The sequence below is a fragment of the Clarias gariepinus genome, chromosome 1 (assembly GCF_024256425.1).
Source record: "Clarias gariepinus isolate MV-2021 ecotype Netherlands chromosome 1, CGAR_prim_01v2, whole genome shotgun sequence".
NCBI classification, from domain to species: domain Eukaryota; kingdom Metazoa; phylum Chordata; class Actinopteri; order Siluriformes; family Clariidae; genus Clarias; species Clarias gariepinus.
In genome coordinates, this window is record NC_071100.1 from 38,506,283 (window position 1) to 38,533,735 (window position 27,453).

At 38.9% G+C, this 27,453-nt stretch overlaps 1 protein-coding gene across 1 annotated transcript in view; it reads left to right on the forward strand.

Annotated features, from left to right (window-relative positions):
• Window positions 1-27,453, forward strand: part of yes1 (YES proto-oncogene 1, Src family tyrosine kinase) — a 56,590-nt gene that overhangs the window by 3,237 nt on the left and 25,900 nt on the right. Inside the window, exon 2 of the mRNA XM_053492876.1 lies at window positions 23,513-23,803. Coding sequence (XP_053348851.1) covers window positions 23,521-23,803 — 283 coding nt within the window. The 5' untranslated portion in view covers window positions 23,513-23,520. The remainder of the gene's footprint in view (window positions 1-23,512; window positions 23,804-27,453) is intronic.

A 27,453-nucleotide genomic window follows, 5' to 3' on the forward strand; every position in this document is an offset into this window, starting at 1 on the left:
TCACGAAACAGGGAGATAACCTTTTGAGACGTGTTGTATTGATTAGATCAGGGTCGGGGTAGATCAGTGCTTAAGGCATTGGACTAGGGTTCGGAATGTCCCAGGTTCAAATCTCGCAATCACCTTAACCAGGTTGTTCCTGTTGGGGCCCTGGAGCAAGGCAGTATGCTCCTATTTGGTTTGTGAGCCTCTATTAAACACAAGAAGAAATACAGAGTCTAAACAAAGTGATCTACTTCCGTTTTCAAGGAAGATTGGGTTCCATGCCTGATTCGATCTGTGCCCGGGTACACTGTGTCATTCTCGAGACCACCTTTACCAGCGGACCCGAGAACGGAGAGCAAAAACAATGTAAATGCTGGCCAGCGATCAATCATCCCTGGGCGTGCTACAAATCAATCGTACTTAATGTAGAAGCGCCGTATGATTGGTGAGGTGGCCACAGCTCTGAAACATGAGCCAATCCGAGAGCCAGAAGGCAACTCGGTTAATCGCCTCATCAGTTAGACATGGCAGTGATTTGGGAGACAGTCAGCCCTGAGCAAAGCGTACACCTTAACACTCTGTCCACACAGCCTTCTTGTTTTGTACAAACACAGTACATGTCACGTTAGACGCTTCTAACGCATGTTCTTTGGGACTAATTGGCGCACGTGGTGTTTTGAGACTGGCGTAAGCGTGTGTAATGAGTGGGTTTGAGACTAATTCACTTCGCAGAGTTCGATCGGAGGTTCTTTTAGGGGTATGACTGTTGATAATTTGACGTCAAAAAAATGTGTTTCTGTTGCACCATTCGGATGCTCGTGCGCTCGGTGAGCATCGAGTATGTCCAAGGCTGATCGGTCATGGCTGATCAAGCTGAAAAACTGTCACAGGCTGATTGACCAGTGCATCTGTATTATAAATGTAATAAATCATTTTAAAAAATCAATTTTGGAATCAATGTGGCGAAACATGAATCAGCCCACCAAAGAATCGCTTTTCATAATGATCAATCTCCAATGACGATGTTCTTACCAGTTCTAGCAAGTACTAGGTCTAAGAACCCGGGTTTACTAGACTAGGCTTTAAGTTGTTAAAATATAATATGTAAATTTCTTCTTATTCTATGGATCAATCGGTTAAGGCTGTTGGCTACTGAACGGAAGGGTGGGGGTTTAAGTCCCAACACCACCAAGTTGCCACTGTTGAGCCTTTGAGCAAAGACCTTTAACCCTATCTGCTCCAGGGGTGCTGTATCCTGGCTGATGCTGCACTCTGACCCCAGATTCCTAACTCTGGGATATGCAAAAAAAAAGAAAAAAATCATTTCACTGTGCTGTAAGGTATATGAGACAAAAATGAGTGAATTATAGAGCCATCATTATATTCACTCATTAGCAAGACTATTTTTTTTACACCACTCCACTGGGATGATCAAAACATGCAGACGGAAGTGCCTTTTTTTTTTTTTTTTTTTTTAAATAAGCATTTCATCCCGTAGGATTACATCTAAAACATGCCCTGCAGTTGAGTAAACCAATACAGTGTGTGAAAGCAGCTTAAACCATTATCTGATTCCAAGCTCTTGTCTGTACTTGTGCACAGGCTCTTGCTGGGTGAACTGAATGAGACGTTGCCTGTGGCTTCTGAACCTTAATCTTTGTTGGTTTGTGTCTCAGTGCTGTCACAGGGAAAGGGCTTTCTTGTGGTATCCGTGGTGTGTGTGTGTGTGTGTATGTATATACTTGCATACACAGTAGTGTGCTGTAACAGAGAACCTGGCTGGGCTCTGTTCAGTCCTGTAGTGTTGCACAGTTTGCACTGGAATTTGCTCTAACAAAATGGCTTTGTCTATTTCCTCATCGCTGCCAAACAGATCACCATGCAATCCTGAAGTGAGTTCATTCTTTCTCACTTCGCTAGGCATTGTTGCATTGAGTAATTACCCTGGAACACGGTTTACGGCGCTCCCTGAATGGGAGTGTCACTATTTACTGACATCACTGATAACGCCGGTCTTGCTCGAATGGTTTCTCATGGCTCATACGCACATTCTTTTGAAGATCTGGTGCAAGTGTGTGTCGTCTATTTTGGCGTGTGCTTTTGAACTTAGGCTTATGATGTTTTTCATTGTATAAGGGTATTCGGTCAATAGTGGTTGTGTAGATTTGTGTAACTACAACTCGCTATGTTTTGGTTAAAGCGAAATACCTGGCTGTCACAAAAGGGTTGGATATTGTTTGGATTTTTTTACAATACTGGTGTCAAAATGATGCTTTTACAATGTTTCCTCAACAGTGCATAAGCCGATACTTAAAAAAATAATAACGTAAAGAACGTAAAAAATGGATAACATAAAGAATGGCTTATTATTAAAAAAAAACAAAACATATATTTAAAGTATTCACAAAATATAAGTAAATACAAATCACAACTAATGTATATGTAGTCCCTGACTTATAAGCATTCGAGTTACAAATTTTCACAGATATGAACGGACCATGGTCCTACAAACATTCGTAGCTGTGATCAAATCATGAAAGTGCACCAGATGCCAATATTTACAATAATATACAATATTTTATTGTGTAAGTGAATGTATAAAATGTCTAAAGTTCAGTATATTGTGGGGATGCGGGAGAAATGAGTCGGCCTCACCGGTTTCAATGAATCAGACCAGAAGCAGAATGATAGAAAATGGCTGTCCTGTTGGTGAATAATCCTCATTTTTGAAAATTCTCCGAACAGAGTTTACAGTCCAATACAATGGAAAGCAGCTGACAAAATGTGTGATTTCCCCACAAGATTTAAAGGCGCAGAGATAACACTACATTTACATATTTCCTCGTGGTTTTTGGCCACATGTAGATAACAGTGTGGGGAAAGGGGACAGAGATTTAATCAAGTGGATTTGTATTGCTTTATATTGTATATTTGTGTCAAAGGCGTATAAGACTCACTTTTTTGGACATAAGAACAAATCTGATTTACGAACATGCTCCCAGAACAGAACTTGTTTGTAAGTCGGGGACTACCTGTACATCTACCTAACCCAACTACAATAATTTATCATCAATAACAGCAAAGTAGTTTTCTACAAACCAGCTTAAGCAATTTTTTTGCAGAAATGTGAACATATTTGTTTTATCCGGCAAAGCATGGCACCTCTCCTGACTTTTCTGTTAAACACAGCAAATGTCTTTGCTTTTAACTTCATCCCATGTGTCCTTAAATGTTTTTCTAGGTTTAATGTGTTTCCCGATTTACACGCAAAGACATTTGTTGCATGTCACTATGTTGGAATCCTTTGTAGTGAAATACAGCCACGCTTTAGAACGTTTAGCTTTAGGCATTTTGCATTCACGGCTTCGCTCATGCAGATGGTCTCAATTCCCCAGTTGCCCTTTTACTAAGTTTTAAATCACAATTTGAAAACGACACGAATGTCATTCACATACATTTTATCATTTTCTTTCCTATCTTAAAGAATTAGAGGACAGATATTTGAGTCAGTCGTTGGGGGGTTTAAGTGACACTGGCAGTGAAATCTGCGTTCTGATTCGGTTCTGACTTGTACTGCTTATATGGGTAGCGGTGCCATATTGGCGCCAAGTATCCAACCCTACCTGTGAACCATTTGGTGTCGTGCTGGCTTTTATTGATGGAAGTATGAAATTGTAGAACAGGTAACGTCTGAGCTACATCGTCCAGAAACGTACATTAGCTATAAATGATGCGGTGGAAAATCTATTATGAATCGCAATTTTTTTTATTTATTATTTTTGTGTCGGGACATGAATTACCACATTGACTCCAAAAACGATTTTCAAATGATTTATTACATTAATAATAGAGATGCACTTGACGATTAGTCAGTGACATGACTCATTTTCTACCAAGTGGTGCAACAGAAACACATTCTTATGTCGTAACATTATCAAAAGCCTCCGATCAGCCATTTTCTCCATACTCTAACTCTGCGAGTAAATTAGTCTGAAACCCACTCACTACACACATTTACACGAGTCTCATAATAACCCGAGCGCTAATAAGTCTCAAACACGCGCGTTAGAAGCCTCTCACTGAAAGCTGTCCGCGCTGCGCTTAGAACTGATCAACACGTGCTCAAGACTTCAGAGGCATTCGAGGCGATAAAATGTTGTCGCTTCCTTTATAATCCTACAGTTAGCACTCTTAACTATTCACTCATTGGCATCCCGTGTAGTAGGAGTAAAATTTCTTTTTGTATTGTTTAAATGCTACTCTTGGTTGTTAAGTGAGAAAACTTCCGTTATAAGGAATGGATTACATTTACTTTACTTACTTACGTTTAGTTCAATTGTGAAGGTGTTGAAGAGGTTACAAACTGTCGAGTTATGACAAATTGTGAACAAATCATGAAAAATGTCATATGGAATTGAGATATTTATAAAATTGTGATACCTAATATTATGCAATATTTTTCGAATCAGCACCTGGGTATCGTAATATTATCATATCAGTGTTGACTGGTGATTCCCATCCCTCATAGCCTCAACCTTTATGGGCGAAGCTAGTCAGTAGAAAACAGTTGGGGTTTTTGAATAATCCTCATGTGCACTATAACTACATCAAGCTGAAAAACCAATGACGTCACCAAACTGTTACATGCTTCTTTTGTTATTCTTCTCCAAGCTTGTCCCGCAGCTTCTTTCATTTGTTGTTTGTTTTCAGCAGGTACAAATGGCCGGTCTGGGGATTCACTCGTCCAGTCTAAACCCTTTCACTTTTTTTCTTCCCTGTGTTGTGTTGGCTGCGTGTTTTGGGTCATTTTCTAATTGCTCCTCCCTATTAGATTGAATGCGTATCTCTGTGAATTAGCAGACAATCTTTCTGTAGACGTCTGAATTCATTCTGCTGCCACCATTATGAATTACATCATCTTCAATAAAGATTAGAGAGTCTCTTCCAGAAGCAGCCATGTAAGCCCGAGCCATGACGCGACCTTCAGCGTGTTTGACTGATGAGCTGGTATGTTCCGGATTATGAGCAGATTTTGATGAGCATGCTTTGTCTTTTTGTCGTTTAAAAATTTTATGTAACAACCTGAGCAGCAACCTTATTTCCCCTCTCGTCTGTTCCATCCCCTCAGTATCCAGCGTCACTAGTATACTAATCATTGGCCTGATCATCTGTCATCATCTGCACCTGTTTCTCACTGGTTCATGCCTTAAAGTTAGATGCTTTCTATGCTCGAATGATTCATACTGTAGGTCTCTGTGTGGCTTAACAAATAAAAAAAAAAAACTATCTATCAAACGGCTCAGGTACAGGGACTTGACTGAAAATGAGCCAAAAAAAAAGTCCTTCAGGAAGGCTGGAGCACGATTCAAGACAAAATGAGAAATGAGGGAGTCAAGACTTTTCCACAGTAGTGTATGGTCCCTAAGTCACAGTATAATGAAGTTAAAAAAATGACTCATCCGTGAAAGGGACGTATCAGATGTAAGTGTATGCGGCAAACACCAGCAGTTTCGAGATCACTTGTGAAACACCGTCTTTAACATTCAAACACACAGTCGTGGGGGTTAAGTGAACTTGCTCTCGGGTGCTATTCTTAGACACAACGTCATGTCTTTTGTACAGTATCCAAAGCGACCATGCATATCTCGAGTGTTCTGTGTTTCTTTTAAGTTTGACGATATTACTGTGAAATGAATCATGGACCTCAAACACGGCAAAACCTGTGCTAGTGATGGCGGAAGCAGCAAGAATAAAACCAAAGCTTATTTAACAACAGGAAAGTGGAGAGAGTGGGGGTTACCTGCATGTCTGATTTGGTGGGAGTTCAGCAGAACTGTTTTTTTTTTATTTTTTATTTTTTTTTATATATATATATTTTAAAAATAAGTGTGAGGTGTCTGTGCATGCCTTTATGTTTTTCTATTTTAAACTCCAATGTATCAGGTGAGAACACACCACCTGGGGCGTTTGCTCGACTTCTGTAGTGGCTGATTGGGGAAAATCTTGTGTGGAACAAATGCGTATGACCTTTAACACAATATTTTAATTTCTTTAAATAAAATTTCTTTCCAATAGATGCATCAAGTAGTTAGAGATGTGTTCATGTATTGGCATCTCTGATGTACGTTTAGCTTAAAAGAGTTGTCTTATTGTTGTCAAAGGTTTAGATATTTGGCGTAGTAACTGTAGCTAACTGTAGGATGTAGGCGGATTATCCTCATATTGTGATAAGCATTTTTATCCCGCTACACAGTGTGTGGAACGTGGTCAATCATCACATCCTGCCTCGCCTTAGTTGCACTCGTGGATACTCACCTAGGGTGATCTAAGTCACATTGGACATTTTTGAAATACACCCGGATACATCGTTTTGCTCAGGAGATGATCATCATTCGTCTGATATGTTTTATTATGTTTAAAGTTAAATATGTTCCTCCCCTGTGTTCCTGTTCACCAGGTAAGCAGAGTTTATAACCTCTGATTATATGTCCGAGTTATTGCTCTGACGCTCCTCACTGTGACTCAGTATTAAGAGCTTTGTAATGAGTAACTAAAATGCTTTGATGCAGTATTGTGTAAATGAAGTGCATATAGTTCTCCTGTATTGCTTCATTCTGTTTAAGGTCATGTCCCTACTGTCAGGCAACTAGTTAACTAGCTTACTAATGTTAGTTTAATTGCCTACTGAGGAGTATTTTTGAAGGACATTTCGCTCATTCTATTAGGGTGAGTCAAAAATGATCCGCCCTTCGGTTATATTAAAACTCCTTTTGTCTTATCCGTGCCTTCGGTTTAAGGCTACTGTCTTTCCAGTCACTGCTGTGCATGGTACACGTATTACATCAGTTCATTTATAACAGTGGTGCGACCAAAAATGGATGCCCCATTTGTGATTTGCAGAAAAGAAGAGAAGCGTGTGGCTCGGTGGTAAAGTGCTCGCTTCATCACCTGGAGATCGCGAGTACCCTCTTGCAGGCGAAGGCCTAGAGAGAGGGCCTTGGCCGAGCTGCCTCAGAGGAGGTAAGGTCTTGGCACTTTCAGCTCTAGAGCCAATCAGGGGCATCTGTGAGCTCATGCAAGTGGATAGCGCTGTCCTTCAAGTGTGTAATGCTGCCTCCAATGGTGCATGAGCGAGCAGTTTGAAAAGATGCAGTCGGCTGGCGTCATGTTGTTCGGAGGAAACGTAATAGTCTTTAGCCCTCCCGGACTTTAAGTAGTAGCCTTGATGGGAGAGTGACCCAATGACGGGTGGTAATTGGATATGACCCAATTGGGGACAAAATAATAATAAAAAATGTGGTATATGTCTTCTCTAAAAGAGAATTTTATTGACTCGCCTTTGTAGTTGCTTGTGATTATTGTGATGGGTGTAGGTTATACAACTACACATCATACGCCAGCTTGGGTGCCTCTCAACTCACCTAATAGAGTCGATGCCCTGCTAAATTCCAGTAGGAAATAATACAAGGACCCAGTGATGAAATAACTGCAGCTTTTCTTTTTACCTTGCTGCATTGATCTCCGTAATCAACATGTCTCACAGAACCTGGAGACAACTCGTCTCGTTCAGTCATATGACAGCCGATTGCCTTGCAGTTCTCCACATCAAACTACCCCATCGCTCTCTCTTTTACATACCAGCTGAAATCGTTTCTCTCCGCAACGGAATACTCTCTTGCTGCTCCACAAAATTGCCGTCTGGTTGATAGATGGTATGTAGTGTAAGTGAGAGATAACATAACATGCATGCTTTACTTGCTCAAAGATAAGCTTTTGTTTAACGAGCGTGGGTTTATTCGCTCACTTGTTTTTTGTCCTTGTAATAGTCAACGTTTTTGTAATGTCAGTAGACGATAAGGGGTGGCGTGGTGATGTAGTGGTTGGCACTTCTGGGGTCTGAGGTTCGATTTCCACCTTGGATCTGTGTGCATGGAGTTTGCATGTTCTCCCTGTGCTTGGTGGGTTTCCTTCCATAATGTGTGTGGTGTGCCCTGATGGATTGGCACCCTGTCCAGGGTGTACCCTGAATCGCTTGTGCTTTTTCGCTAACAGCGTAATACATAAGGACACCTGGATTTGAATTGGATTAGACCACCAGGGACATCAATTTTTTTGAAGTGTCCTCAGTGATAAAGCTCTGGCATGGAGACGGAAATAAAATAAGCACAAGACAATTGTTGCATCAAATGGTAATATGATCATGAACTGTTTACAACATGTTCTAGAGGCACTGAAGAAAACAAAGAACAGAAAAAAAGACTTTTAATTGACTTTGGTCCATTTCAAGAAAAAGATTTTTAGTGTAGAATTGTAGTTGCAGACATACGAACATTCGAGTTATGAATTTTCGCAGATTCGAACAGACTGCGGATCTACTTCCGGTTCAATCACGGAAGTAGCTCATGCGTACTGTACAAACAATAGACACTGCAGTGCACCAGATACCAATATTTACAATTATATGTATAAAATATCTAAAGTCTGGTATATTATGTGCCTGGGGGGGGGGGTGCAATGTCTTGGCCGCCCTGATGGTGAAAACCGCTCTGAGACTAAATGGCATCTGGGTTTCTCCACACAATTTAAAGGCGCAGAGACAACACTGTTACATTTGACTGTGAGATTCATTTCCTTAGGCGTGGTTATGATTTTTGGTCACAATTTAGCAGTGTGGCGCAATGGGACGGACTGGTATGCTTTATATTGTATATATTTGTGTTAAAGGCATATAAGACTTTCTTTGTTAGACTTAAGAACAAACTGGACTTACGAACATGCTCCCGTAACCGAACTCGTTCGTAAGTCGGAGACTTCCTGTAAACAGTAATCACATATACAAGAGCATCTTTTTTTGTTTTTTATTAAACTTTTTACTCAGAACTTTGGGCCAGCAGTTTCCATGCAGTCTCTGTAGGACACTAGAATGAGAGGACTAGTGCTGAGATCGGTGAAAACCAGCAGGTAATTTGCCTTGTAATTTGTGCAGCAAAACATAGAGATGCTATTCTACATTGCTTACTATTTTACTTGCGATGACGAGTAAAGCGCAAACTTCACAGTAAGCCATTAAGAGCACACACTCACGCTTTGTTTGCTGTGAACTTTAAACGGTTATCTTCAGTCAGAAATTCTAATCTACTTAAGTCGTTAATGTTTCCGGAGCGATGTACATACACTATTATTATAATAAGCAAATATAAAGTGTTTGTTCATTGCGCCACTGTTCGTGTCATGCATTTAAGGAACTAATTGCAGAGTTTTAATCACAACCTTGACCTTGTTCTGTTGTACACCATTGTGCATATGGCTATAGTGGGTAAGTGTAGCAGTAATGTAGACTAATGAGAAGCAGGACCCAGATTAAGCTTGTAGGACTTTTTATCTTCTATACCGCTTCGCAGGCCCTGGTGCCTATCCCAGGGAACTTGGGGCATGGGGTTTGGGTGCACCCTGCACAGGTTGATATTCCTTGCGCGGACTCGCATTCACACTCTATAGACAATTTGGGAACAGCAGTTAACCTAACATGTACGTCTTTGGACTGTGGGAGGAAACCAGAGTACCCAGGGGAAACCCACTAAGCACGAGGAGAACATGCACACAGACCAGAGGCAGGGGTTGAAGCTACGACCCTGGAGGTTTGACACAACAGGGCTAACCACTATGCCACCATGATGTCTAAAACTTAAAAAAAAAATTTTATCAATGTTTGTGTTTATAACCAATGCATTGAAAAAAATCTTATTATTAGTCCAGATGTGCGCTTTCATAGTACAGGTATGGTCTATTGTGGCTTTAAAGAAGAACACGCACACAGACCAGAGGTGCGAGGCCATAGTGCTAACCAATACGCCACCTTGACGCCAAACTAGCTAAAACATTTGCTGATTAAATTAAACATGTTGGTCAAGCCTATAAACAATCAATTCCATCTGTAATGTTAGAGTTTAAAAGGCTGCTGGAAAATGTTACGTCTGCCGAGTTAAAATTGACCAAAAAAATGAATAGCGTGCCATCTCATAACGTGCGTTTCCTTTTCACCAGTGTAAAAACTTTAATAGCCTATGTGGTCTGACTTTAAAGCTTCGCACCAGAACATCAGTCTCTAATGCAGCTTGTCTGTCTTGTTCGTGCTGGCCTACAGATAAAACGCCCGGCTGGTCTTCCCTGCGGGGGGGGGGTTGAATTGACAAAGTGTGGAGTTTTATTAGGGCTGTTTCAAACAGTATTTTTACCGCCGTTTAACACAAAGCACATGCGTGTGGAGTTTATATTCAGACAAAAGTTTTAAATGATGAAGCTTGCAGCTATAGAAGATGTAACTTTCAGCGGTAATGCTATTCTTTATACACGTTATACAATACATGTTTCTTTTTACCCAGAGTTCTCTGCTGCAGTCTACACCACTGTCAAACTGTGAGTGATGGCTACAACCATAATTTGTGAAAGTTATGAGGCACAGTGTTATGATGGTAACTTGCACAAGCCTAATTAGTTTGATCTTGAGCTATAATTTATACGAACAAGTGCTCAATAACTGTCTTGGTAAACTGTAGTGTCGGTTTTTTTTTTTTTTTTTTTTGCATCCTTTGAAAATTTTTTCTTGCATTGCATATTTGGTATTACAGGCGGCAACAATGGAGCCCCTTAAAGATCATTTTAATAAAACCTTGTCCCCACTTCAGAAGGGTCATATTATTTACCAGAAACCAATAGACTGAAATTAGTTTAAATCTTGTCTAAGACATTATGAATACCTGTAAGGACTTTGCTAGACGTTCAGCTTTGGAAGAAATGTGACCAGAAAAAAAAAACATGAATGGAGATGCCTTAAATGCTTATTAGATAAAGTAAGGTCGTTTGCACACACTCATGATGAGGACTGGGACTAAACAGCTGCGTGGCCATAAGAAAACCACTTGTTAGTGAGATTAATCAGAAAACGATTAATTGAAGTTAAGTATAATAAAGATAGCACTTTGAAGTAATAGCGTGAGGTCATGTGGTGTGATGAGTCCAGAGTGACCCTGTTCCAGAGAGATGAAGGGAAGCACATGATGCAACACATCCATCATGCCTTGTGCATTATCATCTCGGGATGCTTCACTTATTCAGCAGCGTTATGTGGCAATAATGCGTTACCAGGTTACAACATCTATGGAGTTTTTCTTTCCTGATGGCTCATGCATGTTCCAGGACTTGTATTGTCTAAGAGTGTTTCTGGGACAATGAGGAATCCTTTTCACACATCATGGATTCACCACGTGTGTGTTGTAATCACAGCTTAAGGCGGTCAATGAAATCTTGGAGTGCTTGCCTTTTTTTTTTTTTTTTTTTTTTTTCACGCCAGGCAGTGTATGTTACAGATCAAGAGCAGATCTTTTATGTTTTTTTTTTTCCTCCACACTTGGAAAAGGGTTAATCTTGGTTCCAGGACCTGTATGGCTCATCTAACTCTCTGATTCTTATCTGCTTTTTTTGTTGGTTGGTTAGAGACTGGTTCACAAGTTTTCTCAGGTTTTTCTTTAAAGCTCTCATGTTTCATCATCTGCTGTTGTTTGTGTTCCCCATATTGTCTGGTTTATTAGTGGATTTTTATACTTTTCCCTTTTCAGGACTCTCCAAATTTTGTCTCGGATATGCTCAGTGCTTGTGCAAGTGGCTCCAGGGTATGTTTCTTCTCTCTTTTTTTTTTTTTTTTCTTCTTCTTTTTTTCTCAATGACCTCTGTTTCCTTTGTTCCATAGGCAGCTCTTCAGTCGTCATATTGGTTTATTCTTTTAACAACAGTGCTCACAAGAAGAGTAGACCTTCAGAGCTATTCATTATTTACAAGATTAGGCTAACATAGCATGCATGGGCGTAAAGAAACAACTGTAAATCATATGTTCAGGTATTTTAGAACATATAAAGGGTGGACACAAAGAAAAGGTCTTGTTCTTTGTCTACCAAAAAAGCATATGAACTGGCCTTGTCGCTCCAGAGGGGACTGTATGTAGGCCATGGAGCTTTAAAACACTTAGTATGATTAAAGGAAAAACATAATAATAATAATCAAAACAAGTGCTTTATTGTTTAATCCCTATAACAACTGGCCAAATCTAAGCCCTGGAGTCTCTCACCGGGATTATTTCCTGCCAGTCAGTTTCCTTTATAGTGTGAGGTCGTGTGGACTGAGGCAGGAGATTCTGCATCCTGTGTGTTCTACTTGTTATAATATCCATGTGTTGTAGTTTTGCGCAGTGATAAATCTTCAGTGTTCGTCCTTGTCAGCTATACAGCTACACGAGTATAGAGGACCGGACTTGAGCCGAGGGACCATGTTAAAAATGGCCGTATCAGTCATGACCCATCACGTGGTGTTATTACTCCTGGTGGGCCTCATGAGCACAGAGATGCTCTGTTACATACAAATGCACTAGGAAGACTGGTGTACAAAGCAGAACATGGGGACGTATTAGGGTTGTTTACTACGGTGCAGTCACATCGTATGATCATAACGTCTCTCGTCTTTGATTCATTCGACAATAACAAAGTGAGCAACACTACTGTAGCTGTGTTTACATGCACAATCTTTCTTCAATCTGATTCACATCATTCTGATATGAGGTTCCAGCGTAGTTGTTTACATGGACGCAGATCCGATAAGACGTGTGTTTACACGCTTAAGGAATTTCATCAAATCTACAAAAGCAAAAAATTCTTCCTGGAAACGTCATGTTACCCCCGGGTGGAGCGAAAACGGGCAGGGAGGATGGTTTATTCTAACAAGAGGGAAACAATCAGATCAAACGTTTCAACATTTACCTGTTGGATTAAGTGATTGAGCCGGATCTGCTCGGACTGTTTGATTGAGGTGTGTACGTGATGCATTTTATTATGCATCTTTTCCCACAGGTCTGAAATGTCCCTGCGGTGGTAGCTGGCGGAACAAAAGTGGTTAATTACGTACAACAAATACTTGTGACCTTTAACACTAATTACAAATGTATACGTATATATATAATATATATATTTTTATTTTTTTTTCTTGGTATTTCTATTAATTTCACATTTTAGAGATCCAACCTATATTAGTGCTGTCAAAATTAGTGCGTTAACGCATGCGATTAATTTGAAATATTTAACGCATTAAAAAAAATTAACGCAATTAACGCGGTTGCAGTTTTTTTTTATTTCCTGTTGTGGCCGACGTGTGTTCAACGTGCAAAGAAGTATGGATAAGACCAAGGAAGGACTTTTAGACGGAAAGTTTCAGTATAAAACTCTGCCGGATGGTTCTGTGGATAAAACAAAAGTAATCTGTACATTTTGCAAAGCCGAATTTAAATACCAGAGAAGTAATTCGTCTTTGACATATCACTTAAAAGCAAAACACGCCACCGAAACAATCTTTACAGGGCCTCGCCAATGTAAATTGCATTGATTGTTTTGAAATTCAAATGACACAAATGGCACATACCTGTGTTTTTATTTCTGTAATAAATATGGCTTTCAAGCCAACAGTTAATTTGGAGAATATTGATGGTTTATTGCAGGTATGTTGTTTACATGAGAAAATCTGTGTTACAAGTTAAACAAAAATTCCAATAAACAATCATATTTGAATTTAAATAGTTTAATTGTCTTGAGTTTACATTAATTATTTACATTTACATATCCAAAAAGTTTCAGTCTTTTAATTGTGATTAATCGCGATTAATTGCAAAAAATTGTGCGATTAATTAGTTAATATTTTTTTAATCGATTGACAGCACTAATATATATATAATTTTTTTTTTTTTTTGGTATTTCTATTAATTTCACATTTTAGAGATCCAACCTTATAACCTTCCTTTCCATCCACCCATGTGTATGTGCAAAGTAAGAGTTTTTTCAGAGCATGTAGACCTTAAAAAGCAGAGAATTTTTTTACCACTTTTTGAATTGCTATGTATTACTATATCAGGAATGTGCAATATAACGAGAGAGAGAGAGCCTTTTTTTTTTGTCGTATTTTCCCCCAAATTTTCTCCATAATTTAGTCATATCCAACTCCTCGCTGTCAAAGGGGGCTCCCCTATTAAGGCTAATACTACCAGTCTTATCACGTGTTTCCTCCAAACCACGTGACGACAGCGCTATCCGCTCCTTCCGCTTGGCTCATCCAATCAGCTCTCTCCAGGCCTCCAGCTGCGAGGGGTTACAGCATCACCTGGGAATCGAACTCGTGATCTCCGGATGATAGGGCAAGCACTTTATCGGAGGTCTAGAAACATTTTTTTTTTTTTTTACATTTTATTTCATTTTAACTTAACAAACATAAAAAAAGGTCACACATGCAAAAAAAAAGCACAAGATTCATAAGATCGCATTTTCTCTTTTATGGTTTCCGGGACATAATAATAATAATAATAATGATTATAATGATAAAAATATTACTACTACTATGGCTAATATGATGTGCATTTTGTCTTACATTCCCATAGCGGGTTTATTCCCATATTCCGGCAGCAGTACAATTTACATGGTATAAAGGAGGTAATATATACATGTCGGTGCAAATGCACAGTGTAACATCTGAAGGTTCCGCATTGATGCACACCGTCGATACACACCGCCAGGACGTCTGTATGAGTGTTTTTTTTTTTTTTTTATGTATTTATTTTTAATAAATCGCTCATTGACCAATGTTATGCCTCGCATCCCTGCCTCTTGAGTTTTAAAGGGAGATTTTTTTTTTTTTTTTTTAAAGCAACCAGTTCACCATGCGTAAAATGTGTTTTTCTACAGAGCTTGTGCAACCATCAGTACATTCTTCTCTCACTGTGGCAGAATGAACAGGAGCAGCAGCGTTCTGAATACAAGAACACTGAACATGGAATAATGTATCAGAATGGATCCTAGACGCAGACACTGTTTCCTCGTTTAGTGTAATGATGAGGTCGATTTCCAAAGACTCTAAAGAGGAAGGTCGAGACACTCTCAGGTCTGATCTCATTTCATCCACCGATGTTCATTACCAAAATATCTTGGGTTTAAAATGAAAAGAGAACTCTCAAATTTCATGTAGGAAAAAGGCTTTCAAAAAATATCAGTTTAATCCCATCACGGTGTTCCTCGGGGTTAGTCAGTAATAAACTCTTCTCTCTCTGTGATTAAATGCTCCCATCTGAAGGCTTAGAAATGAATACAGCACCAGCTTTTTCAGCTTTTCATGGTTTCTTTACATAGCTTTTTTTTTCCTGTTTCCTGTTTTTTCTCCCTTGTGAAGACACGTTATGGAATGTAAGATGTAGTTTGTGTTGCAATTCAACATTGCAACATTAAATCCAAAATCTTCTTCCTTTTTCTTTTTTTTTTTAAAATACCGTTTTCATTTATATATGTTTCTATCAGTTCCCACAGCATAGAATCCTAATTGCTAGGAGCCAATTATTTGCTACGTTTCTGTGGAATTGTATAAAAGTCTGTTAAAATCATGACAATATGACATGACGGTACTAAACAAATCGAAAACATAAGTATTAGAGAAAAAAAATCCTGTGCAGTAGTGGTAAAGTGCTCAGCCTATCATCTGGAGATTGCTAGTTCGATTCCCGGGTGTGCTGTAGCCTCCCGCATCCTGGGGCCTAGAGAGAGCTGATTGGCCGAGCTCTCTCAGAGGGGAGGGATGAGAGTTACTTTGTGCTCCTACATTAATTACGACTCTACAGCCAATTAGGGCCGTCTGTAAGCTCACGCAAGCGGAAGGAGAGGATAGCGCTGTCCTCCAAGTGTGTTACGTCGCCCCCAGTGCTGCGTGAACACATTTCACATTTATTTATTTCATTATTTTTTTTTGCCTTTTAGGCACAGTGCTTCTATCTAAAGTCTCTGGACCCCTGATATCCGTCGCTCCTCATTGAGCCCTTTAAACTGCTTGTACCAGTGAAGCGAGTGTCCTGTGAAGGATTATCCTGTCAGACCAGGAGGATTAAATGTGTACAGAGTGGCACAGGGTCAGGAGATTTCAGGACAACACGGACGTATACGTCGGTACACACCCTACAGTAAAAGCTGCTTGTATTAGCTCCTAAAACTTGTCTTGGCAATTGAAGCCAAAAGCATAATATAATGTAACTTTTAAAAGAAAATATATATATAATCCTTTATTTGATTGTCACTAATTATAATGGATGTATTACTGTATATTTAAATAGGAAAAAGCGTAGTTTTGTGCAGAATAGGAATATAGATTTAGCTGTAACAATTATAAAATAACTGACATAAATAAGGAAGTTAAGCTTTTCATTCATCTTCACAGCTGTCTTAACATTCAAGAAAATCCTGCTAGATTACTTTTCACGCTCCTTAACGCCTGTGAAAATGAATTTCTGTTTGGATACACTACAAATTCTACTTGAATTTACACAGCATGTGAGGATGAAAATCGACATTTGTCCGCCTTTAACACACACACACACCCTTCCCCTTTTCTGTTTACTCTTCCTGCTCATATCTGTATCTGTCCCATTCATAAATCGAAGTATGCGCATTGTCGTATTATCCCTGGCGTTGCGTAGCGACAGTCCTTTCCATTTATAAATCATACTTTTACCACTGCATGCATGTTGTATTCATTTTTTTTTATTTTTATCATGTATCAATATGTATATCCAGTGCCCGAATGTACAACAGTGTTAGTGAAACCTGCCGAAGGCTCCACTACAAGCACTGTGCCATAAAACCACAGGCCTTTTAAATAGTGAATGTTAGGATTAATGCGTATAGGGCTGCACCGACGTGTCACCGGAATAGATTACGTCATCCCCATAGGAACGTCTTGGAGCGTGTTGATTCTTCATAATGTTTAGTTTCGAGCCCAGCTTTGCCAGCGCGTAATGAAATATAAGACTTTGAAAAAAATCTGACCGAATCATCTAAAATGTGGTCATTCTTATTAGGACACGGCTAATAAACTGGGGCTGTTATACATAGCACGAGCATCTTAAAAGAAAACAGCCCTGTTGTCTGACCTCAAAACGATGAGACGGCAGTCTAAGTGTGTACTAGACTTGTCCAAGTGTGTCAGTTAAAAATAGGGGAGAAAATTGATTTGGTTATGAATCGTGGTTCTTTTGTATGGCGATTTTTATTTATTTATTTATTTATTTATTTATTTATTTATTTTTATGAAATATTTTTACATTTATAATACAGTAGAGTGGAACCGATCGACTGGTCAGAATCAGTCTCTGATCCACTCTTACACCAGTCTCTAAACACCTGCAGCACAAATTAGTCTCAACAACTGCTAGCAGCTAGTCAACCCGCGCACACTCACTGACTTTGGACATAGAATGTCGCCGTTTTTTTTTATCATCCCACAGGTGGCGCTCTAATCAATTCACCCATTTTTATCCCAAGTAGCGAAATCGATTTTTTTGTTTGTTTAATTTAACATATAACATGATAGTACCTGTAAGCACCTGTGTTTGAAGTTAGTTTGTATTGTTTAAATTCTGCTCTTAAGTTTTTAAGTAAGAAAACTAACAATATAAGAAATGGGTCACATATAATTACACATGCTCAGGTCAGTTGAGAAGCTGTTCAATAAAGTTAAGGTATTATATATATTATTATATATATATATTATTTGTATTTTTTTAATAAATACGTAATATTAAATCAGGATATTTATAAAATCAGGCTACAGAATCGTGATATATATACATTTTTAGAAAATTTATTTGCAAATTATAGTGGAAAATAAGTATTTAATCAGTAACAAAATTTTATCCCAATATTTTGTTATATACCCTTTGTTGGTAGTGACGGAGGTCAAACATTTTTTGTAAGTCTTCACAAGGTGTTCACACACTGTTGCTGGTATTTTGGCCCATTCCTCCATGCAGATCTCCTCTAGAGCAGTGATGTTTTGGGGCTGTCACTGGGCAACACGGACTGTTAACTACCTCTAAATATTTTCTATGGGGTTGAGATCTGGAGACTGGCTAGGCCACTCCAGGACCTTGAAATGCTTCTTACGAAGCCACTTCTTTGTTGCCCTGGTGGTGTGTTTGGGATCATTGTCATGCTGAAAGACCCAGCCATGTTTCATCCTTTTGCTGATGAAAGGAGGTTTTCACTCAAAATCTCACGATACATGGCCCCATTCATTCTTTCCTTTACACGAACCAGTCGTCCTGGTCCCTTTGCAGAAAAACAGCCCAAAGCTTGATGTTTCCACCCCCATGCTTCACAGTAGGTATGGTGTTCTTTGGATGCAACTCAGCATTATTTCTCCTCCAGACATGAATTTCTATTTTGGTTTCATCTGACCATATGACATTCTCCCAATCTTCTTCTGGATGATCCAAACGCTCTCTAGCAAACTTCAGTCAGGCCTGGACATGTACTGGCTTAAGCAGGGGGACACGTCTGACACTGCAGGATTTGAGTCCCTGGCGGCGCAGTGTGTTACTGATGGTAGCCTTTGTTACTTTGGTCCCAGCTCTCTGCAGGTCATTCACTAGGTCCCCCTGTGTGGTTCTGGGATTTTTACTCACAGTTCTTGTGATCATTTTGATCCCACAGGGTGAGATCTTGCGTGGAGCCCCAGATCAAGGGAGATTATCAGTGGTCTTGTATGTCTTCCATTTTCTAATATTTGCTTCCACAGTTGATTTCTTCACACCAAGCTGCTTACCTATTGCAGATTGAGTCTTCCCAGCCTGGTGCAGGTCTACAATTTTTTTTCTGTTGTCCTTTGACAGCTCAGTTTGGAGTGTGACTGTTTGAGGTTGTGGACAGGTGTCTTTTATACTGATAACAGATGCCATTAATGCAGGTAACAAGTGGAGGACAGAAGTTGTTACAGGTCTGCTTATTTGTAGATGACCAAATACTTATTTTTCACCATAATTTGCAAATCAATTCTTTAAAAATCCTACAATGTAATTTTCTTGATTTTTTTTTTCTTATTTTATCTCTCATAGTTGAGGTATACCTATTTTTTTATTTTTAAAATTACAGGCCTCTCTCATCTTTTTAAGTGGGAGAACCTGGACAGTTGGTGGCTGACTAAATACTTTTTTGCCCCACTATAAATTGAACCAGCACCTAGATATCATATTTGTGTATGTGTGTATAATCTTCTTTTTTTATCAGACGTGTCTCTAAAGGCGTAAATTGTGTTGTAAGGTCACATGCTTGTAGCTGTTTTTAGGCTTCAAATAAACTTTGTTTTTATCAAAGAGCTTTCAGCAGTATGCTGTTCAATCTCAAAACTAATTCCAACCAGGATGTGGTTCATCGCTTATTTTAATTATCTCCTATCCTTAGGGCATGACACACAATCTACAGAAGTATTAATCACACATCAGAAGCTTTACCAAATCCCAGCTCAGTCTTCCAGTGTGCAGCTCCGCCGTAGCAGTGTGCACGTCAGCATCGGCTAAAAACATTCATGGAAAAGTGTGACCTGTCCTTGTCCTGCAAGCTTCTTGGAAAAGAGTCCGTGTCTTACACACAAGACTTTTGCACAGTACTAAAGACATGAAATAGCACTGACCCCCATTGTTTCATATTTTGCTTTCAAAGTTTCCAACCAATGTTTACATATAATATCGATCTATCTATTTTTATCTAGTACTATCTATATACATATTTATCTGTTTTATGCTTGGCTTTATTTTGGTTAATGTGCACAGCTAGTAACTTGTAGCTATTAACTTAGTCACGTAAATCAAGTATGAAAAAGTGGCTCTTGAAGCATTCAGATGTTGATGAGAAAAAAATCACTAGCATTAGATTTTTTGTCCTTTTTTTTTCCTCCGCTATATTGCTACATCACTATATCGCTCAGTGCTACTTGCACACCAACAGTGCTCATTTCTACATCATATATTCTCACTGACGTCATGTCGGTATAATTAGTTCAAGTCTTTAATATTAGTGATTTCAACATTAGAATTCAAGCTTGTTTATGGCCAAAACATGGTATCGGTGCTAAAAATTCTCACTTGGGTGAAAAAGTGAATTTTAGGATAGGATCATAGAACACCAATTAGGATCAAAAGAAACACATTTACTAAATACAATTTCATTCCATTTTATGTAGCGTCCGTAACTATTTTGAATTCAAATCTTTCAATGATCTTAATTGTAATTTAGATGAAACTTCGTCAATTTAGATTTTACATGAAAAGACAAAAACCTAAAAAAAAAAAAAAAAACTAAATGCAAATTAAGATATTGCAACATGAATTTGACATGATTATGGGCACTACATTTTTTCTTCGCTTTTTAAGCTTTTCTGGAAAAAACTGAATTTTTACAGTCATGTGTTTCTGGGTGCTCACACCAATTTTAGTATTAATACTCATTAAAAAATATGAATAATTTGCATTTTCAATTATTATTATTTGAAGCTGAAAATATCCATTTTTGGGGCACATATAAAATAATCTCTTCAAAACAGCTAAAGTCAGCAACTTGAAATGTTTAGGGAAGCAAGATCGGTTACTTCTATGTTCCATAAACTTCAGAAGTAGCTTTTGTTTGGCACACACGCTTCCTGTATTATATGTATAACATAAAAAAAAAAAAAATAAATCTGCACCCATACTGTGTTTTGGCCGATAATCTTCTACAGCTTCAATGAATGTCCTTGTTCTGTCGGCTCTTTGTGCTGCTCTCAACTGTTTTATTCATATTTTTCCCCCCTCTTTTTTTTTTCTTTTCATATTTGTTCAGATACTTGGAAAGCTACTGTTATATCTGTGTCTGAACCTAAAGCCTTGTTTACTTTATTCTTTTAGAGCTGTTTCTTAAAATTATGCATTACATTTCCCCAACAGATCCCATATTATGATTTATCCTTGAACACCTAATTTAAGTTTTAGATTCTAGTCCGAGCTCAAGTTTTTTTTTCGTATTGTTACAGCAAAAGTTTCTCGTTTGTTTGTATCAGCGTTTAAATTATACTGCCTTTTCCGTTTATACTTTAAATAACAATATTTATTAGTTTTATGTTTTAATACTACTGGACTTTAGCCTTTTTCCTTTTTTTCCGGTAATCTTAGGGTGTCTAAGATAGTGGTACATGCTGGAGCTAATGATATACGCCTTCGTCAGTCAGAGGTTAGTAAGAGTAACTTTACAGAGGTGTTTAAACTAGCGAAGGCGATGTCCAATGAAGTAATATGCTCTGGTCCCATCCCCATGAGACGTGGCGACATAGCTTACAGCAGGTTATGGTTGCTGAACCGCTGGATGTCCAGGTGGTGCTCCGAAAATAATGTGGGCTTCATAGATTGGAAGACCTTTAAAAGCAAAGCTGGCCTGTTAGGGCAGGACGGTGTCCATCCCACTCGGGAAGGTGCTGCTCTCATATCCTGTAGTATAGCTCATAGTTTCAAAAGAGGCCTAGTTAATCAGTGAAAATCCAGAGCCCAGGCCAGGGAGCAGACAGTCAGGCTAAACCAACCGTCTGCTAGCTGCATGGAGTCGTCACTTAGGGTTCACTATAATGATACTGTCTCTAAGCAAAAATAAAGAAAGACTCAGTCTGTTTTAGTAATTTAATTAATATAGAGACAAAAAATAACATTAAAAAACACTCATATTAATATGCAGCCAGCACCTCTGATCTGAAGCTAGGACTGTTTAATAGTAGATCTCTTGCATAAAAAGCAGTTTAACCTAGCACAGACCAGGATTAAAGAGTACGAATATGTAGCTTTAAATGAAGCTAGTACTCCTGGGTACAGCTACATACACCAGCCTCGACTAACTGGTAGAAAAGGAGGCATCGCAGTTATTTACAATGATAATCTGTCTATCATCAAAAAACACGGACTCAAATTTAATGCGTTTAAAGTTCTCTATAGTAACATAACCAGTGTAGCTACAAATATAAAGTCATCTTAGGTGATCCCATTTATTGTCATTTATAGACCTCCAGGGCCGTACTCTAAATTTCTCTATGAATTTGCAGATTTTCTCTCAAACCTGGAGACAAAATATTAATTTTGCAGAAGACCCTCTGAGAACAGCATTTATGTCCGTACTAGACTCAGTAGGAGTAAATCAGTGTGAAGTAGGACCCACTCATAAAGCAGGTTACACTTTAGATTTAATATTATCCATATAAGAAATATAATCATAATTCCACTGTATGAAGTTCTCAGATCACTGTCCTGTCTCAATTAAAGTGCGTCATAGTAATAATGTACGCACAGCGCCGCGCTACCACATTAAACGTACATTCACATCAACTACCTCACAGAGCTTTATCAATAATCTACCAGAGTTATTAACTTCGATTAGATCACCGTCTGACCCCACAGAACTCAATCAGGCGACTAAATATTTAGAGTCAACATTTCGTTATACCTTAGATAATGTAGCTCCAGTTAAAAGGTAAATGATTAGAGATAAGAAACTTGCTCCCTGGTATAACGATCACACATGCACTTTAAAACAGACCGTTAGGAAATTAGAACGTAAATGGTGTCAAAGTAAATTGCTAGTATTCCAAATAGCATGGAAGGAGAGCATCCTGAACCTTAAAAAAAAAAAGCTCTGTGATGTTAGATCATTGTCAGCTGTCCAATTACAGGCCAATATCAAACCTCCCCTTTATTTCTAAGATTCTGGAAAAATTTGTTCATATCTACATAGGAATGGCATAAACAAACCTCATCAGTCAGGATTTAGGCCTCATCACAGCACAGAGTCATTGGTAAAGTAGAAAAAGACCTCCTATTGGCCTCTGATCAGGGTACACTATACTTGTGTTACTCAACCTCAGTGCAGCTTTTGACACTATTGATCATAGTATTCTTCTTCACAGATTAGAACATTTAGTAGGAATTAAGGGAATGGCCCTCTCGGGGCTCAGATCCTATTTAACTGATCGTTATCAGTTTGTAGATTTAATGGTGGCCATTCTGCATGTTCTAAAGTGGAGTTTGGTGTTCCACAGGGTTCAGTTTTAGGCCCACTGCTTTTTTCTCTTTACATGCTTCTTATGGGCAACATAATTGCTCATCAGAGACAATCTTATCATTTTGATTCATACACATTCACATCTCATACAAACTTAAATAATTCTTTTGATTGTGTAAAGCTGCTTTGCGACAATGTCAACTATTAAAAGCGCTATACAAATAAAATTGAATTGAAGTTGCACATTTAAGTCCCAGTTGAGAAACAGCTGGTTATTTTAATGGCCAAGAAATGCATTTCATTTTTTATTCCTAATGCATGTAGAATTCAATAAGGAAGTGAATCACTGCTGGATAAAACATGAGTTTATAGGAATCATCTGTGATTAGATTAGATCTCAAAACCACCGTATATCCTAATCAATTCTGAGCTCATCATTAGACTTCCATGATGTCAGCATGAGCAAGGGCCAGGGCTGAATCATCTTGGACAACAACTACCGAGAGAACCGACATGACAGTGCATGTTCTTTGAGTATTAAATGTAAAACAGTTGGAGTAGGGGTCAGGTTTAGTTTTGACCCGATACCCTAACCTCTCGTCATCTCCCCACAGGCTTGATAATGGGCTGCGTCAAAAGCAAAGAAGACAAAGGACCATCGCTGAAGTACCGACCAGATGCTTCTAACCCGACCCCTGTTCCCTCTCACATGGGCCACTATGGACCAGACCCCACACAGATGGGCCAGTCACCCGTCCCTAAGGGTCCCAACAACAGCTACAACAGCCATGCCTCCGCCATCACTCCATTCGGAGGCTCCTCGTCTGTCATCACTCCCTTCGGCGGAGCCTCTTCTTCCTTTTCCACAGTGACCGTGAGCAACCCCTTCCCTGGTGGCGTCACAGGTGGGTGCTTGAGGATTGTGACCCTTGTTAAAAATGATCATAATATAGGGCATAGAGGACATGCTGCATGTTATTGTATCTTTTGCCTAAATTTATTTATTCAGAGTTTTTATGAAACACACTTTCTGCTCTAACACACTTGAACAAAAAGTCTTCAACAAGCAGCAGTGCTGCAGGTCTCCTCTGCTTGCTTCCTCATAGTATTATCTACTGTAGCTGACATTACAGCCCAAAGTTTATCTCTGCTGCAAGTATTGCTAAAATTACAAAAACTTTATCTTAACCATCCTCAATCTACATTGTTTTCCTACCTTCTCCTGTCGATCCACTGATTTTCTTTACACATCTAGACATGAGCGATTAGCAGAGTTGTCGGGTTTCTTTTGTCTTACATTTGAAGCCTGCTCTCCAGAACAAGCAGACAGTTTGAGTACGAGTTAGTTTACAGTCCAAAGTCTGGATACACCTGATTTAGTGATATTAGTTTTCTACATTCTAGAACATTAATTTACTCTCATTTATCGTCATTACCGCTTAATTCTGGGTTGCGGGGAACCTGGAGCCTATCCCTGGAGGCACTCTGGTGGCCTAGTCATTAGCCCCGTTGCCTCATATCTCCAGGGTTGAGGGTTCTCCCTCGGTGCAACTGGCACAAGTCAGGGTACACCCTGGACAGGGTGCCAATCCATTGCCATCCAATTCCATTCATGTCTTTGGACTGTGGGAGGAACCTGGAGTACCCAGAGGAAACCCACCAAGCACTGGGAGAACATGTAAACTCCATGCACACAGAGATGGGAATAGAGCCTGACCGGGAATCGAACCCGCTTCCTGGAGGTGCAAGGCGACATGCTAACCACTACACTACACCATTCTAGAACAATACTAGAGATTTCAAAACTATGAACTCTGGGATTGGGATTAAAATCTGAAATAGTCCTTGCAAGAACAGTATTGTTGAGTGCATTTGCAAAACTCATCAAGTACCATGATGAAACTGGCTCTCATGAAGACCTTCCCAGTAAGGCAAAGTTCCAGTCTCAGTATTAAGGCAATAATAAAATCGATTCGAATTTTATTTGTCACTTACACAGTATGATATACAGTGAGATGCTTATATGACCTCCCATGAAATAAAATTAAAAAAAGAAAAATGGAGAATTCAAATGAGGAACGTGAATTAAAAATATAATAAAATAAAAAAATGGAGTATAAAAAAGAAAATTGTATTTAAATAAAGAAGATAAAATATGAGAATATAATAAACATTATACAAATATAGAAGACTTCGAGGCTGTAAAATTTACAATGTGTACAAGTTATATAAAATAACCTTGAAATAGATAAACAATGTCTAGTCACAAGTAGAGCAATGTGCAAAGTTCCAGTTGCTTTACAGAGCATAAGTAGCAGATACATCTCCATATCAGCTGTTTAAAGATTATTGCATATTTCAGATGTCTTCCGCATAGTTTTACAATGTAGAAATAAATACAAATCAGAAGGTGAATAAAAATTATGTTTTCGTTCTTGTTTTAAAGCAAATCCAGAAAGATTTCCTCACCTCTCATGAATTATTGAGAGAATAGAATATAAAGGGAATAGCCGAAAGAAGAAAAAGAATATAAAGCCAGCATTTTTTATTATTATTTTTTTTGTTTGTTTGCAAAGGAGGAAAAAAAATTATCCATTATATGCAAAAAAAACTAAAGCGGAATATAAGGTATATATATTATTATTATATAAGGTGCTGCTCTAATAATCTGCCTTAAAACTTATGTTTAATATCTTTCTCCATATTTTGTAACATTTTCCACATTAATCCTCCTGGTACATCAGGACAACAGGTGAGACAGGAGATTAGCGGAAGGTTTTAACAACCATTTTAGCTAATCTGTGCAACCCTGACTTGGAAAAAACACTCTAAAGCCCAAAAAAGTAATGGGAAAAGGGTTACACAGCCTTCAAGGCGAAATCTAGGGAATATTGATGTGCTGGTACACTCGGGCCTAGTTCATTTCCAGGAAGTTATTAGGACAGCTCGTGTATAAACATGGGTCAATTCCAAGAAAGAGGATGGTGTGTTTATGATCTGATGAAACGGTTATGACGTTTTAAATGTGGGTTCTTTAAATGGTTCTAAGGACTAATAGAAGAAAAAGTAAAAAAAAAAAAAAGTGAAAAGGAAAAATGCATGAAAATTGATTCAGAAAATAAGCTTTTAGAGTTTCAGGCTGAAATTCTTCATCAGAGGAAACTTTACAATGCGAGTAGGAATGTCGAAAAGAAAACATGCTTGTGAGACATTCATGCTGAGATTAACGAATAATATAACACATTATACACGTGAGAGACCAAACACATTTGCATCAACTTTATTGTGGATCAGTCCTTGAGTCGCTCACTCATTTCCTCAAGATTTCCCCAAAGTAGCACTTTTATTACTGTCACAACAGCGTTTTAAATTTATACCTTACGGAGGCCGGAATTTATGCAAACGACCCCACTGACGCAAATTCTGCACTAATACGTCTCGCTCGGTTACAGTCGTGCATGTGGAATAAAGAGCGATGCTAATGCCATCCGCTTCTGTTCGGTTTCCTCTGTTCGGTCTCTTCATCTCCCCGGGCACGTTCGTGAATAAGCTCTATTGATGCCTCTCGTCTCTTTTCAGCACTTTCCACTGGCATATTTGTTGTTCTGTCTGCACCCAGAAAGAGCCCGCTGATAACTAAATCTTTGTTCGACATCCATAAACTTCTCATAGATCACATTTGTTACATTTAGCAAGTGAATTCGGACATTTTGTGTCCTGGGACAAGGGAGATTCTGAGATTTTTTTTAATTTTTTTTTTCTCAAGGCTAAAATTCTTTAGAAAAGGGAGGGACTGGCTGTGTCTCAACATGGACCAGACTTTTCTCAGCTTCTGCGACATAAGGGAATGATCAAGGTGTTTTGTTGGTCTATTAAACCCTTATAAACCTCTTAACAGCAGACATACTGTACCATGTCATGTGAGCTGATACTAAGGGTGTAACACTCTGCCACTATGTGTACCTAATTAGTGCTTAATTTAAATATATCTGTAATTGGATTAAAACCCAGTGTTGTTGCGGCCCAATGACGACCTCCTGGAATTTGGGTGGTTCTAATTTTCTAAATATTGACAAACTGGACGCCTAATTTAAACCAGTTCCCTTGAGGCAGTTACTAAAGATAAAAGAATGAACGCTAAGCATTAACATGGCTTTGGTTCGTCCCGAGAGCCTCAGATGTGGCAGCGACTTGTTCATCTTTCGGCTGCATACATCGAGGGGTTACCACAGCGGAACCCCCTGATCCGCACAACAACTTGGCGCGGGTTTTATGCCGGATTCCCTCTTGACGCAACCCTCATCGCAACTGGCATCGCATCCCGAGCCTTGGGTTTGGGTATTCGGTGGGAATTGAACCTGGCTTCTCAGTATCACTAAACCACCAGTGCCCCAGATGTGGCCCCAGCATGATGGTAAAAACCTCCTGGGTCCTATGGTGTCCCAGTCCTCATGGACACCCTACTATTTAGGTTTGCATTTGTATTAGTTCAGATGGAAAAAGGTCATGTGATCTAATGAGGTCAATCTGATCTATTCCAGAATGAAGGGAAGCG